General features: G+C 43.1%; 1 protein-coding gene across 1 annotated transcript in view; it reads right to left on the reverse strand.

Moving 5' to 3' along the window:
* Nucleotides 1–472: 472 nt before the first annotated feature.
* Nucleotides 473–16,269, reverse strand: part of LOC140476552 (neutral alpha-glucosidase C-like) — a 117,796-nt gene continuing 101,999 nt past the window's right edge. The window contains exons 23-25 of the mRNA XM_072569334.1: nucleotides 12,100–12,212; nucleotides 3,337–3,437; nucleotides 473–1,137 (exon numbers count right to left, since the gene is read on the reverse strand). Coding sequence (XP_072425435.1) covers nucleotides 1,025–1,137; nucleotides 3,337–3,437; nucleotides 12,100–12,212 — 327 coding nt within the window. The 3' untranslated portion in view covers nucleotides 473–1,024. The remainder of the gene's footprint in view (nucleotides 1,138–3,336; nucleotides 3,438–12,099; nucleotides 12,213–16,269) is intronic.

Consider the following 16,269-nt stretch of genomic DNA (forward strand, 5'->3'; position numbering starts at 1 on the left):
TATGCACATCTCTGTAGGAGTCACAGCACTGTAGTTAGTACTAGCTCTACTATCTGGGTCAAGATCACAGGCTGAGGACCAAATCTGGAACGTGCCTTATCTATTATGCTCCATGTTTCACTACTTGTCTTCTAAGAGATTGAAATCCAGAGAGTTAGGTTGTCTTACACTCAAATATGCCTTACTATTTATACCTCAGTTAGCTTATGTCAATTAGCTTAAAACAGGGAAACAAAATCAAGGGGAATTCATGTAATAACAACGAGCAAGTTACAGGACCTCAAAACATCCTCGGAGAAAGTGAGGATTGCAGATGCTGGAGATCAGAGTCGAGAGTGTGGTGCTGGAAAAGCACAGCAGGTCAGACAGTGTCCGCAGAGCAGGAGAATCAATGTTTTGGACATATGTTCTTCATCAGGAACTCAGATTCCTGACGATGGGCTTATGCCCGAAATGTCAATTCTCCTGCTCCTCGGATGCTGCCTAACCTGCTGTAATTTTCTAGCACCAGACTCTCGACTTTAAAATATCCTATACAGGGCTGAATTTTTGGTAGAAATGTAATCTATTGAAGGCTGTTCTTTAATCTTCCATGGGATGTGGGTGTCACTGACAAAGCCAGCATTTGTTGCTGTTTCCTATTTGCCCTTGAACTATTTGAGAATTTAGTGAAGATCACCACATTGCTGCGGTCTGGAGTCACATGTAGACCGGACCAGGTAAGAACGGCAGATATCCTTCCCTTGAGGACATCAGTGAACTATGCAGCTTTACAACAATCAAAAATAGTTGTCATAGTCATCATTTCTAGGTCTAACTTAATATTCCAGATGTATTTTTTGAATTCAACTGACCTGATGGAATTTGAACCCCAGAGCATTAGAGGGGGTCTTTGGATGACTAGTCCAGTGACATAACCACCACTCCATCATCTCCCCACAGAATTGATACCAATACTACAGTTGACTATGGATTCAAATGAAAATCACTTCAACCTTGATACAGATAGCTCAATGTCTGCCCATCAGTAATGAAACTTCAGCATCCAGTCACAGGCTAAATTAAGTCGCAGATCTTCAACGTTTAAAAGGGACTTCCCAGCATTGTAGGTGAAATGCACTGCACTCTCTTGTCCGTCTGTAGAGGGAAATTACAAAATGGTCAGCAACATCGCTCACATCAGAGTGGCAGGTATCAAAGAATACAACATCAGATTGGATTATATAGTGTCCTAAGGCAGCAAAATGTTCCAAGAGCATTATCAAATTAAATTTGATGGTGTCACGTGAAGTGTGTTTAGAACCAGTGTCAAAACGTTTGGTCAAAGAGTTTGGTTAAAATGAGTGTCATAAGGGAAGAGAAAGAGGCAGAGAGACTCAGAAAGGAAAATCCAAATCATAGGGCCCAGGCAATGATGAAGTGAGTAAATTTAGGAATAGATGAGAGAATAGAGTTGAAAAATTATTAAGTGATTTGAGGGTTCCAAGAGTTGAGGGCCTTCCCCAGAAGGGAAAATAGAAAAACTATTGAATATACTAGTCCAACTCATCTTATATACGTCAAGATTGAGCTTCAGTATAACCAGTACACTCGTTTCCATGTTACAAATACAGAGGAACCTCGATTATCCGAATATCAATTATCCGAATATCGGATTATCCGAAGGAGATCTCGAGGTCCTGATAGAAACATTACATCAAAGACGTGTTTCCAACACTGACCGCATCTCTTGTTTACAGTGATTAAAAGTGAACTTGGTTTATTGAAATGCTGCCGAGAACAGTCCTGCACTAATGGGACCCAAGCATCGTCTCAAAAAGACTGACTACCCGCCCTCTCTGTCTCCCTCCACATACACTTTCCCTGGAATTCTATGCAGGCGTGCACCCTAAACCGCCCTTCCGCAGATAATCTCTCCAACATTGTTCTGTACAGGGCAAAGGTGGAACCTGTCAAAGAGTTGCAGTAAAAAGTTGTGTATCTGTGTGCGTGGGCGCGCACGTGCTATTTGGAGACTCATCCCCCAAAAGCAGCAGCAGCAGCAGTCTTGTTGTTGGTGTCCAGTCCGGCTACCCCGGAGAGGGAGTGGAGGCAGAAGGGAGGGCGCGGGGGGGTGAGGTGGGGGGGTTGTGGTTTTGTATGGGATTTGGGGGGGTGGGGTGAAGGGGTTGATGTTGGGCAGGTTTGGGGGGTAGGGGGAACGGGATGGTGTTGGACGGGTTTGTGGGGTGGGGAGAAAGAAGATGGTGTTGGATGGGTGGGATCAGGTTTCGACGGGGTTGGGGCCAGGGTTGGGGGGTGGGTGTCCGCGTGCGGTGTGCTGCTGCCTCATTTCCTGATCGGGGAGCGGACTTAACAGAAAACTCTGAGCCCCAGAGGAAAGGCATTGTATCGATTAACCGAATAATCAATTATCCGAACGAAATAGTGCCCGCCCATCTCATTCAGATAATTGAGGTTTGTCTGTATTACTGTTATTTTCCCATAAGGAGGTGACTGGGGAGATGCAATGGGGATGGGGAGTGGGAGTTCGAGAGGTGGTTCGAACAAACAGAGGAATACAACACAAACATGCAAATTTTAAATCTGAAGCGTGGTTGGACTGAGAGTTAATGAAGTTCAGGAAGCACACAAATAGCACTTAGTACAAGTTACATGAACAGAGCTTTAGACTGAAGAAAGTTTATGGAGAATGGGTGATGAAAGAAGACCAGAGAGCACTGGAATAGTTAAATATGGAGTTAACACACACATGGATGAGGGTTTCAGTATAAATAAGTCAGAGATGGAGTCTAGTAATGTCACTAAGATAGAAGTTGGCTGTCTTTATGATGCATAAAATATGTGGTCAGAAACCCAGCTTCTGACAGGCAGTATGAATGGAAGCACATTCCAACTAAATCATTATACTGTCAATTTCTTTCCATCTTTTAGATTTTCCGAGAAAATTAAAGCAACATTTATACACAGCTGCCCTGAGGCAAATATTTTGAATAATTCTACTGCCTGTTTTCTCCAAAGCCAATCTCATTCAGCTGTTTAGCCAGAAACAAAACAGAGTGGTTTATTTTAATAACACATGCATTTTCTCTCATTCCCTCTCCTGGGTAACCATTTCAGAAATAAAAATCAGTCTAATGCCACTGAGCAACTCTCCTGCTCTTTCTTCCAGTGGGGTTCCCTTAATCACTGTCCCTCTCACTTTCTCAGTGCTTGTCAAGTCTTTCAGATAGGACTGACTCTATTATGTACTTCCAACATTTTTTGTGATTACTCAACTCAACAAAACTCTTTGTCACAACGGTTCACAGAGAGCAGTGAGGTCAACTTATTTACCTGGGTACCATGCTGTCACACATGTAGGTCTCTCAGCTCCCATAACAAGGATCCTCTCCACCACACACTCAGTGCAGTAACATCCTTTCTCATCAGCACACCTTAACAGAAAGAATAACAGTTACACAGTTTAGCCTTTTACAAAGGCAGTAAGCCTCAATGCTGAACAACAATTTCATTTGCTTAGTGCCTTTAAGTTAATTAAATTACCAAGGTGCTTCATGGGACCATATAAAATAAAGCATGGAACTGAGCCACATTAGATGACCAAAATCATGATCAAAAAAGTAGGTTTGAAGAAGTACTTTAAAAGAGGAAAGTGAGGTCGAGAAATAGAGCAGTGAAGGGTAGGAATTTAAAAACTTCACACAGAGACATTGGCATCATGGCTGCAAGAGTGGAGTAAATCTTATTTCGAATATACATCATGTCAAGCAATACAGGTACCTTGGAAGATTGTGGAGATTAAACAGATAGGCAAGGCCATAAGGGTTTTGAAAACAAGAATGAGAATTTAAAATGTGCAGGTGCCACTGTTAGACTTGGGTGGATAAGGTGAGAATTCACATGAGACCAGGTTATAGTTCAACAGGTTTATTTGAAATCACAAGCTTTCAGAGCTCTGCTCCTTCATCAGGTGAAGTGACGACCAAGTCACCTTATGAAGGAGCAGCGCTCTGAAAGCTTGTGATTTCAAATAAACCTATTGGAGTGTAATTTGGTGAATTGTGGCTTCTGAGAATTTCAAAGCTAGACACTGTTTGACTGGATATCAAATGATGTAACACAGAAGTGATAGGGGAATGGAACATGCTGCAAATTAAGACAAGGACAGTGAGCCTGAACGATCTCAAGTTTACAGAGAATTGTATATGGGACGTCATGCATTGAATAGTCAAGTCTAGAGGTAAGAAAGGCGGAATAGTAAGGGTGTCAGTAGCAGATAAAACCAAAATAAAGTCAAGCAAAATTACAAATGGTGGATACAGATGATCCAAGGGATGGTTAGAAGCTCATCTTAAGGTCAGATGTGAAATCAAAGATGTAAGCAGACTATCTTAATCTCAGACTGTTGCCAGGAAGACAGGTGGTAGTTAGGGAATGGAGATTAAACAGGGATGATTCCACAGAATAATTCATGGAGGTCTTGATATCCTGATATGTTTTCCTCGCAAGATTAATCGCCCTGATAGCCTAATCAGTAAAGGTGCATGCAAGTGACACACAAGGTAGGGAGACAGGAACAGGAGCAGGTGATTTAACCCTCAGCGAGATCTGCCATTCAATTTGATCATAGCTGATTTGCAATCTAACTCAATATATATGCCCTTGCCCTGTATTTCTCAAAACCCTTGTCAAAAATCCATCAATCTCAGATTTAAGATTAAGATTCTCAAGCCCAACAGCAGCCCCAACTGGTTCTAAGGTTCTTATAAACCAGTTTACCTGTTAAATCAGTAAAACTGATCTCACGGGTTCAATTGCTAGTCCATACAAAATTAACTGAGATCAATTGAAACAGCAGGAAAGGGTCTTATTGGGTGTAATTAGAAATAGGGTAAGGTGAAACAGTCACCCTAGCATCTCTGTGGACAGAGTTTCAGTCTGTGTATGACCTTGGTTGTGATTTCTATGAATATTCAGTGTCTTGGCTCACAAATGAAGTATGATGGTTTGGTCTAGATACCAGAAACCAGTTGGTGTCCATAGAACACAACTCCAGCAACAAGTAATAAGGGATGAAAACAGGTAAAAGCAAAGTATAAAAAACATTATATTTTGTTGTCAGCAGAGTCAAAATAATAACAATTACTAAGAATTGCAATAGTTTTTACCTCAGCACCACCTCCTTTGGAATAATCTACTTCAATTAATTGTCCCTGCTGAAACTGATGACACAACTAGATTTTAATGTAGCTGAAATTCCAAAAGCTGGTGTCGCCCAGAACCACTAATCTTTATAGTAGAAAGACAAATTAACTGGCTGTTCACATCAATGTCAGCATTGCTAGAGCAATCCAACATATATCTTCTCTTTTCCATTATCCATGTAACTCCCTTGCTTTCAGTATATACAACACTGGCATTTACCTGACAAATGGTATGCTAGCCTTCATTACAACAGGATTTGAGTACAGGAGCAGGGATGCCTCACGACAATTATACAGGGTCTTGGTTGGACCACACCTGGAGCATTTTATGCAGGTTTTGTCTCTTTATCTGAGGAAGAATTTTCTGGCTATGAAGGTAGTGCAATGGAGGTTTATTCGACTGATTCCTGGTATGACAAGACTGAAGGAAGACTGGATCAGTTAGGACCATATTCACTGGAATTTAGAAGAATGAGAGAGACCTCATGAAAATCTTAAAAGTTTTAATAAGACTAAACAGGGTAGATGCAGAAAGGATCCCAATGATCGAGGGTCACAATCCATGGATATAGGGTAAATCATTTTGGATTGATATGAGGAGAAACCTCTTCACCCAGAGAACAGTGAGATGACGGAATTATTACTGAATTGGGAAGCAGGCTTGAAGGGCTGAATAACCAACTCTTGTTTCTATTTTACATGTTTTTGTGTTAATTGTAAAATTGTTTATGTATGTCCTGTACACAAAAAGGAAACCAAGTCCAACTTGGCCAATTACTGTCTACAGTTGTTCAGCAGTAAAAGTGGTGCAAGGGGTCATTGACATGCTTTCAAGGGATGTCTGCAAAAAATAATCTGCTTATTGAACCTCAGTCAGGATTCCAGTAGGAGCACTCAGCTCCTGATCTCATTACAGCCTTGATCCAAACACAGAAAAAGTAGCTGAACTCCGGAGGTGATGTGAGAATGAACTTCACATCAAAGCAGAATTTGACAAAGGATGACATCACACAGCCCCAGAAAGCTGGATATGAATGGGAATCAGAGCAAACTTTCCACTGGTTGGAGTCACAGCTAGCATGTAGGAAGATAGTTGCTGGAGGTCGCTGGTTGCTCGTGGTCATCTCCTCCTACTGTCCCCTTGACCATGACCCCACTTCCCACCACCAAACCATCATCTCCCAGATCATCCATAACCTCATCACCTCAGGGGATCTCCCATCCACCGCTTCCAACCTCATAGTCCCACAACCCCACACCGCCCATTTCTACCTCTTGCCCAAAATCCACAAACCTGACTGCCCCGGCCGATCCATTGTCTCAGCCTGCTCCTGCCCCACCGAACTCATCTCTGCATAGCTCGACACGGTCCTGTCCCACTTAGTCCAAGAACTCCCCACCTACATTCAGGACACCACCCACGCCCTCCACCTCCTCCATGATTTTTGCTTCCCCGGCCCACAACGTCTTATCTTCACCATGGACGTCCAGTCTCTATACACCTCCATCCCCCATCATGAAGGCCTCAAAGCTCTCCGCTTCTTCCTTTCCCACCGACCCAACCAGTACCTTTCCACAGACACCCTCCTTTGACTGACTGAACTGGTCCTCACTCTGAACAACTTCTCTTTCCAATCCCTCCCACTTCCTCCAAACCAAAGGAGTAGCCATGGGCACCCGCATAGGCCCCAGCTATGCCTGCCTCTTCATCGGATATGTGGAACAGTCCATCTTCCGTAGCTACACTGGCACCACCTTTTCCTCCGCTACATCGATGACTGTATCAACGCTACCTTGTGCTCCCACGAGGAGGTTGAACAATTCATCCACTTTACTAACACCTTCCACCTGACCTCAAATTTACCTGGACCATCTCAGACTCCTCCTTCCCCTTCCTAGACCTCTCCATTTCTATCTCAGGCAACCGACTCAACATGGACATTTACTATAAACCGACCGACTCCCACAGTTCCCTAGATTACACCTCTTCCCACCCTACCTCCTGTAAAAACGCCATCCCATATTCCCAATTCCTTCGCCGCCACCGCATCTGCTCCCAGGAGGACCAATTCCAATACCGAACAACCCAGATGGCCTCCTTCTTCAAAGACTGCAATTTCCCCTCAGACATGGTTGATGATGCTCTCCACTGCATCTCCTCCACTTCCCGCTCCTCCGCCCTTAAACTCCGCCCCTCCAATCGCCACCAGGACAGAACCCCACTGTTCCTCACCTACCTCCCCACCAACCTCCAGATATCAGCGTTCCGGAAAGACCACTCCCTCCATGACTCCCTCGTCAGGTCCACACCCCCCACCAACCCAACCTCCACTCCCGGCACCTTCCCCTGCAACTGCAAGAAATGCAAAACTTGCGCCCACACCTCCCCCCTTACTTCCCTCCAAGGCCCCAAGGGATCCTTCCATATTCATCACAAATTCACCTGCACCTCCACACACATCATTTACTGCATCCGCTGCACCTCTACATTGGGGAGACAGGCCGCCTACTTGCGGAACGTTTCAGAGAACACCTCTGGGACACCCGCACCAACCAACCCAACCGCCCCGTGGCTCAACACTTTAACTCCCCCTCCCACTTCGCCAAGGACATGCAGGTCCTTGGACTCCTCCATCGCCAGACCATGGCAATACAACTCCTGGAGGAAAAGCGCTTCATCTTCCGCCTAGGAACCCTCCAACCACAAGGGATGAATGCAGATATCTCCAGCTTCCTCATTTCCCCTCCCCCCACCTTATCTTAGTCCCAACCCTCAGACTCATCACCGTCTTCTTGACCTGCAATCTTCTTCCCGACCTCTCTGCCCCCGCCCCCACCCCCTCTCCCGCCTATCACCCTCACCTTAACCTCCTTCCACCTATCGCATTCCCAATGCCCCTCCCCCAAGTCCCTCCTCTCTACCTTTTATCTTCGCCTGCTTGGCACACCTTTCTCATTCCTGAAAAAGGGCTTATGCCCGGAACGTCGATTCTCCTGCTCCTTGGATGCTGTCTGACCTGCTGCGCTTTTCCAGCAACACATTTTTCAGCTCTGATCTCCAGCATCTGCAGTCCTCACTTTCTCCTACAAGGTCAATCATTTCAGCTTCAGGATATCAATGCAGGAATTCCTCAGGGTCTTGTCCTTGGTCCAACCATCTTCTGCTGATTCATCAATGACCTTCTCTCCATCAAAAGCTCAAGTGGAGATGTTCACTGATGATTGCACAATGTCCATCTCTCCCCAGAAGTGAAGACCAATTCTGCTAAATCTCAATTCCTATTTCCTTCACTCTCCTCTGCAAACTTCCTGAACTTAGGTCTGCTGATTGTCTCTTCACTGACCACCAAACAACACTCTATCACCCATTCCCCAGTCCCGAGGCAATTCACTGACCACCTCCAATTCCAAGTCACCCAGATTTTTCTTACCTGTCCAAGGATCAACCTGCTCCTTGGTCATTTTACTTTCCCTTCAAATCCAACCCTATAAGTCTCCCTACTTTTTAACTCTCTTCCTCTTACCCCAAAGTCCCAGTTTAAGTCATCCACAATACTCTGATGTGGCACTACTCTGATGTGGCAGCTCCTGTTGACAAAGAACTGAAAGGGGAGGGCAAAGTTCCTCTAGGTTACCAGCAGTAGTCACCAGGAGATAAATGGCCTAATCTGGGAATTCTTAGCAATCCAGGATGATAAACAATACTAGGGCGAACTATCTCAGCTGGCTTTTCATTATTACCCATCAAATTCTGGGGGTTTCCAAATGGTTGAGGAGGGGCTTGTTAATCACACTTGCTGGATAACATTTGCTTCGTCTATTGCTGACCCCAGATAAGTCTGTTCTTTGTGTGGCCCATTCCCTTCTTGAAAGATTAAATCCTTATTATTTCCGTGGCAGATCAAAGACTCTGAAATTTTACTGACATCATCAATGCTACCCAAAGTTCAATTTCTACAACAATATCCACCGCCACCACACGTTGACACTAAGACTCTCGGAATGCTTTCTCATCTTAGAGTTCAAAGTGGGGTTATGAGATATGACTGAGATTCTGGACACTATAACTGAGAAGGGGTTTGCGGGAGACCCGGTCCTCAATAGGAGGAAGAGCATCCAACAGAGTGATAGTGAACAAGTGACTGAGGAGGATTCTGGGAGATTCTGAGAGTGTTCCTTCCGACCGGCATATAAAGGGAGGCAACTCAAATGGGAACAGCCAATTTGAAGAGTGGTCTGTGAGGTCAAAATGCTGCTGTCAAGGTGAAAATGTGTGCTTTGGTAAACTTCAGAAGTGATGTCAGGCTTCACTGAGGAGCATCAAGATATGGCCTTAGGCCTTTCCTTTTCTTTTAATCCAATGATTACTAGAGGTGTAGTAATGGCAATTTGCAGAGTGTAATGCTCCTCCTGCGAGATGTGGGAGATCGGGGGGAGTCAAATGTCCCTGACATCTTTGTCTGCAGGCAATGTGCCTACCCGCAGCTCCTCTCAGACCGTATGGATCAGTTGGAGCAGCAAAATATACTCACTGAGGAGGCAGGAAGTTTTACATATAAGAGTTTCAGGTTCAGCCAGGTAGATGGGTGACCACCAGCAAGGTCAGGCAGACAGTGCAGGAGCCACCGGTGGCCATTTCTATCTCAAACAAGAATACTATTTTGGATACAGTTGCAGGGGGATGGCTTCACAAGAGAAAGACATAGCAGCAGCCAGATCCTTGGCACTATGATTGGCTGTGTACAGCAGTGAGGGTTGAAGTGCAGGTGAGTGGTCATAATAGGGCACTCTATAATCAGGGGTGCTTCTGTGGCTGTGAGTGAGGCACCAGGACGGTGTTGCCTCCCTAGTGTCAGGGTCAAGAGCATCTCTGAGAGACACTGTTCATTCTGAGAGGGAAGGGTGAGAAGCCATATGCATTCCAGGAAGAGAAATGCAAGTATTCAGTAAATAGCAGGGTCCTTAGGAGCATTGCTGTACAGAGGGATCTTGCAGTACAAGTCCACAGCACCCTGAAAGTGGTAACACACATAGATAAGGTGGTAAAGAAGGTGCACGGCTTGCTTGCCTTCATTGGTTGGGGCATTTAATATTAAAGTTGGCAAGTCATATTGCAGCTGTATAAAACTTCAGTTAGGCCACATTTGGAGTACTGTGTACAGGTCTTGTCATCAAACTATAGGAAGCACGTGCAGGCTTTGGAGAGGGTGTAAAAGAGGTTTCCCAGAATGCTGTCTAGATTGGAGTGCATTAGCTATATGGAGAGGTTGGACAAACCAAGGTCATTTTAACTAGAGTCAGAGGAGCTACATGATAGAAGTATCTAAAATTATGAGAGGCACGGATAGGGTGGATAGTTGCAGTCTTTTTCCCTGGGGGAATAGGTTTAAAGTGAGGTAGGTGTTGGGGGGAGAGGTTAAAGGAGATGTGCGAGGCAAGTTGTTCACACAGTAGGTGGTAGGTGCTTGGAAAGCACTGTCTGGGAAGGTGGTAGGAGCAAATATGACAGCAACATTAAGCAGATACGAGAACAGACAGGGAACAAAGCCATACAGGCCATATGCAGGCAGATGAGATTTGTTCAGAATGGCATCATAGTCGGCAGAGACATGGTGGGCCAAAGGGCCTGCTCTTCTGCTTGGCTGTTCTATGCTCTAAGAAATGAAGTGATCTCACTGAAACATATAAAATTTTTAAGGGGTTTGACTGATTAACTGCTGAGAGGATATTTCCCCTCATGGGACAGTCCAGGACCAGAGAGCACTGTTTCAGAAAAAAAGGGACACCAATTTAAGATTGAGATGAGGAGGAACTTTTTCTCTCAGATGGTTGAGAGTCTTTGGAACTCCTTGCCATAGAGACCTGCGGGAGCAAAGTACTTGTGGTTATTTAAGGGTGAGATAAGATTCTTGGTTTGGGGAATCAAGGATCATGGGTAAAGGGCAGGCAGGTGGATGTGAGGCATGCAGTATTAGCTATGATCCTAATGAATGGTGGAGCTCGAGGGGCCAACAGCCTATTCCTATTTTTATTTCTTCCACTCTCATGGACCTTAATGGCGTGTGTTCAGTTTGCAATGAAAAAATTGTTGGCTTGCTCTAGGTGCTCCAGTTTCCTCCCATAATCCAAAGACGTGCAGGTTAGGTGAACTGGCCATACTAAATAGCCCCAGAGTGTTCAGGAGTGTGCAGGTTAGGTGCATTTGTCAGGGATAATTATGGATCAATAAGGTAGGGATCTGGGTGGGTTACTCTTCGGGGGGAGGGGGGGTTGTTGTGGACTTGTTGGGCTAAAGGGCCTGTTTCCACACTGTAGGGATTTGAAAATAAAGGGCTGTGCATTATATCTGACAAATGGGCAGCCAAATGTAAGGTGTGACCTGTCAAACGTGGAAAGTGTTCTTCTCGATGAAAATTTATTTTATTACTATGATAATTACTGCTGTAGAAATTGTGACTTGATTTCATTTCTCTGCAAGACATCTTATAAAAGGACATTAGTGTCCACCTTCACTTTAGAAAATGATTTCATGCTGAACCGAGTAATAGTTGCAGTAGGTTAGATGGACTTCAGATTGGTATGACAGGTCGGCGCAACATCGAGGGCTGAAGGGCCTGTACTGCGCTGTAATGTTCCATATTCTAACTTAGAAATAGCCATCATAAAAACTCTACTATTAAAAGTAGTCCTTTTGGTTACATGCTTTATAAAAATTACCCTTGAGGTAATACTGTTTATGTGCTTCCTCATGATGATCAAAGACTATTAATAGCTAGTAACAGCTAGTAAAACCTAATAGCTAGTAAAACCTAGCAAGTAAAAGCACTTTCGAGAAGTTGAGATTTTTACCCAAAACTCTTTAAGTGAAAGCTGAGCTGCCAATAATACTCACACTGATGAAAATGTATTGTCCTTGAAGCTGAATTTTCTGAGTAAGAATTGATTCTTACTTTTATAGTTGAATGAATGCCCATCATCGAGAAATAACATGCCTGTGGCTGAGTTCTACAAGAAAAGTAAAGAACAGATCAGATGTAAAGCTGAAGAACTGATAACTAATAATTAATACAATTTGCTTTTGGCAGTTTCAATTTGTTTCGCCCTGGTTTACCACTTGTAAACTCCCAAACGCAGTTCAATTGCATTGGCAGAGAGAGTTATAGGCTGAGAACATAACAAGCTGCACCAGATGCCCATTTGCAGCACATCAGTTCCTTGACAAAATGCTAATTTGGCATGAATCTTACTTGCTCTGGATCTCCCAACTGCCATATTGAAGACAGAGATGATATTGCATCTATTGAGCACATAAACCAAAAGTTTTCTCCAGCAGCAATTCATTTTGCTGAGGATGATAAATAAAAATCTTAACTGGAGAAGAGAATGACTAACATAATTGTAGCTCTAACATCAGTAAGACAAGAAAAAGATCAAAATCAAAATTGAAAAACTAGAAACTGGAAATCTGAAATGAAATAGGAAGTGCTCGCAAATCTCAGAAATTCAGGCAACATTTGTGGTGACAGAAACAGTGAATGTTTTGAAGTTCCACATCAGACTCAAAAGGTTAGCTCAGTTTCTCTCTCCTCAGGTAGTGTAAGACCTGCTGAGTTTCTCCAGCACTTTCTGTTTTATATGAGAGATCAAAAACATCTATTTAAATCAATATTATTATCTTGTCCATTTAGAAAAGAACACTTGTTAGTCACAGAAAGGCAAATGATAATCCCTTGATGCAAATTGACTACAATTCTGTCAAGTTCCAATAGTAATTAGATGCCATTATCCTGTAACTTCAAACCTTTCAATGTTCAGGTATTGCAGTCAACAAAAAGAACTCTGTTGTCCTAGCAGGGTCTGGTAACAAAGGAACAGTCATTAAAACTTGTATTATTTGTGGAAGTGCGAATAGCCTAATCTATCTCCCGAAATGAACAATGGACTCTTGATCAGTGAGATAGAAACTAATTATTCATTTAAATTGATGGGCCCATAACATAATCTTTTTGCATTTGTAGTTTTAAAATCATAATGTTCTGGATTCTGAGCAATTTGGTTTTAATACTGAAATGGAGAAGAGCAAGCTGCATTCCTAGGCTGATAGTTAAGTCAGTCTCAAACTCAAGTTTCCTTGAAACCTAGTTCTGGAAAGATTCTTGTATTCATCTGCAGGACAAACCTCTTCCCTATCTATTGCTGTATCATCCAACTTTAAATAAATCCTGCAACCTCTACTGTCAGTCATGTGGAAATCTCTGAACCTTAACTTCTGAATATGTTTCTAATTGTAACACTGTTTCCTTTCCTATTTAATTCTCCGTGCCTTGTGTCCGTGTGCTGTGCATGTGTGAAATTGCAAAGGTCACCCTGGATTTCACAGGGGCATTACGGTGCAGTAGGAAACTGTTTAGCCTATTGTGTCTGCTCCAACTCAGAAAATGAACATCAGTATCTATTGTAATACTGTTTTTTTGCCATATCCTTGCACATTATTTCTAAACAAATAATTGTCCAATGTTTTCTTGAATGTGTCAACTGAACCTACCACCGCCAGCTGTGTATTCCACTCTATTTGCTGTGTGAAAATATTTGCTCCTGCTGCAGATCCTTTTAAGTCTGTTGCTCTTATTCCTTTAAAGAGTGGGAACAACTTCTCCCGACCCAAGACAATCATAATTTTCAAAACCTCTAGCAGATTTCTTCTTAGCATTCTTCTCCCCAAAGAGAACAATTCCATCTTCTCTTCAAAGAGAACAGACCCAATGCTTCAATCTATGATCATAACTGATGTTTAGAATGTGAATAAAGGTTGATTTATACTGGAGAATTTATTGCGAGTCACTTTTAAAATTAGCACTACCAAAAATAAGTTTTGAAAACACACCAAAGCCTAACTGACATTGAACTCTGCTTAAGGACAGAAAATAAGGAGAATAAAAAGAGTTCTGAATGTCTCTGTCCTCTGTCCTCATGGCTTGGAGCACAAAGATGCAGCCTGCTACTTACAATGTGGCTTATCGACCAAATATCCAATATCCGACAATCCATTCAAGAGCATTCCAGAGCAGAATTACTGCTTAGCAGAAATCCTGCTGACTACACATGAGATACGAGGGCAGACACAAATACAGACTTCCATCTTAGGGTGGCACGATGGCTGAGTGGTTAACACTGCTGCCTCACAGCACACAGGTTCAATTCCACGCTTGAGCAACTGTCTGTGTGGAGTTTGCACATTCTCCCATGTTTGTGTAGGATTCCTCTGGGTGCTGCGGTTTTCTCATGGTTAGGTGAATTGCCATAGTGTTCAGGGGTGTGCAGATTAGGTTGGTTAGCCTCAGGAAATGCAGGGTTACAAGGATAGAGTAGGGGGGATGGTTCTAGGTGGGATGGTCTTCAGATGGTCAGCACAGACTTGCTGGGCTGAATGTCCTGTTTCCACACTGCACGGATTCTATGATACCTCTACATAGTTACTGTTTATTAGCTTTTGAGGGACGGTCATACAGCTGTATAGCATGGAAACAGATCCTTCAGTCCAGCTTGTCTATGACAATCAGACTTCCTAAATAAATCTAGCCCCATTTTCCAGCATTTGGCCCATTTCCACTAAACCCTTCCTATTCATATACCCATCCAGATGCCTCTTAAATGTTGTAATTGCCCAAAGTTCCAATACAACACACCACTTATAAAACAACAATTAGTGCTCCTAGAATTCGAGGAAATCAGCTACAAAACAGTGCAAATAACTCCACCCACTCAGTTGATAAGAATTTATAATATAATATATACTGGAGAACTGAAGTGAGTCATAACACTGCTGTACATTACTGGAAGGAATTGCCTTGGCTTTTCTCTAAATTGATCAGCTTGGGTGGATTTTCTATTTGCGTAGTGCGCCCAGGATTTTTGCCAAAGTTGCAACAGCCAATCAGAAGAATTCTCTGCAGAACTTTTTAGGGTAGAGATCAAAAATGTTAAGAGTAAATTTTGACATTCCAGTGAAGTTTCTATCGTCAAGTGATGGCATTGCTAGGAACTGACATTTAACCAAAATCTTTGCAGCCCACATCATAATCAAGCCTTTCTAGATCAGAATAAGACCATACGATATAAAAGCACAACTAGGATATTCAGCCCAATCAGTCTGCTCCACCAGTCAACGAGATCATGGCTGTTCTGATAATCCTGAACTCCATTTTCCTGCCTTTTCCCATATAATCCTGATTCCCTTACTGATTAAAAATCTGTCTACCTCAGCCTTAAATGTATTTAATGATCCAGCTTCAAAAGTCCTCTGTTGTAAAGAATTCCACAGATTCATGAGCTATGGTGGCACGATGGCTCAGTGGTGAGCACTGCTGCCTCCCGGGTTCAATTCCAGCCTCGGGCGACTGCCTGTGTGGAGTTTGCACATTTTCCCTGTGTCTGCGTGGGTTTGGCCATGCTAAGTTTCCCATAGTGTAGGTTATTAGTCAGGGGTAAATATAGGGTTGGGTCTGGGTGGGTTACTCTTCAGAAGATCGGTGTAGACTTGTTGGACCGAAGGGCCTGTTTCCACACTGTAGGTATTCAATTCTATGAGAGAAGGATTCCTTTTCATTTCTATTTTAAATGTGTGACCCCTTATTCTGAGATCATCTGTGAAGACTGATGCAGAGTACTTATTCAAACTCCTCTGCCACTTGCTAGTTCCCCATCATTATTTCCCCAGCTGCATTCTCTCAGGGACCTGTGTTCACTTTCGCATCTATCTTCCTTCCTAAATATTTAAAAATTTCTTGCTGTCCATCTTGACATTACATGCAAATTTTACCTCTGAAGTTTATTTTCTCCCATTTATATTTTTGCTGGTTTTTAAAACTTCACAATCCTCTGGCTTACCATTAACCTTGCCCACATTGTATGATTTTTCTTTCAATCTGATATTATCCTCAACTTCCCTGGTTAGCCACTATTGGTTTATCCCCTTCCTGGAATCTTTCTTTCTCACAGGAATATGTCTGAATGTGTTGTCAATGTTTCAGATAAACATCCCTTTCAGCTTCAGTATGATATT

The sequence above is a fragment of the Chiloscyllium punctatum genome, chromosome 4, assembly GCF_047496795.1.
Source record: "Chiloscyllium punctatum isolate Juve2018m chromosome 4, sChiPun1.3, whole genome shotgun sequence".
Classification (NCBI taxonomy): Eukaryota; Metazoa; Chordata; class Chondrichthyes; order Orectolobiformes; family Hemiscylliidae; genus Chiloscyllium; species Chiloscyllium punctatum.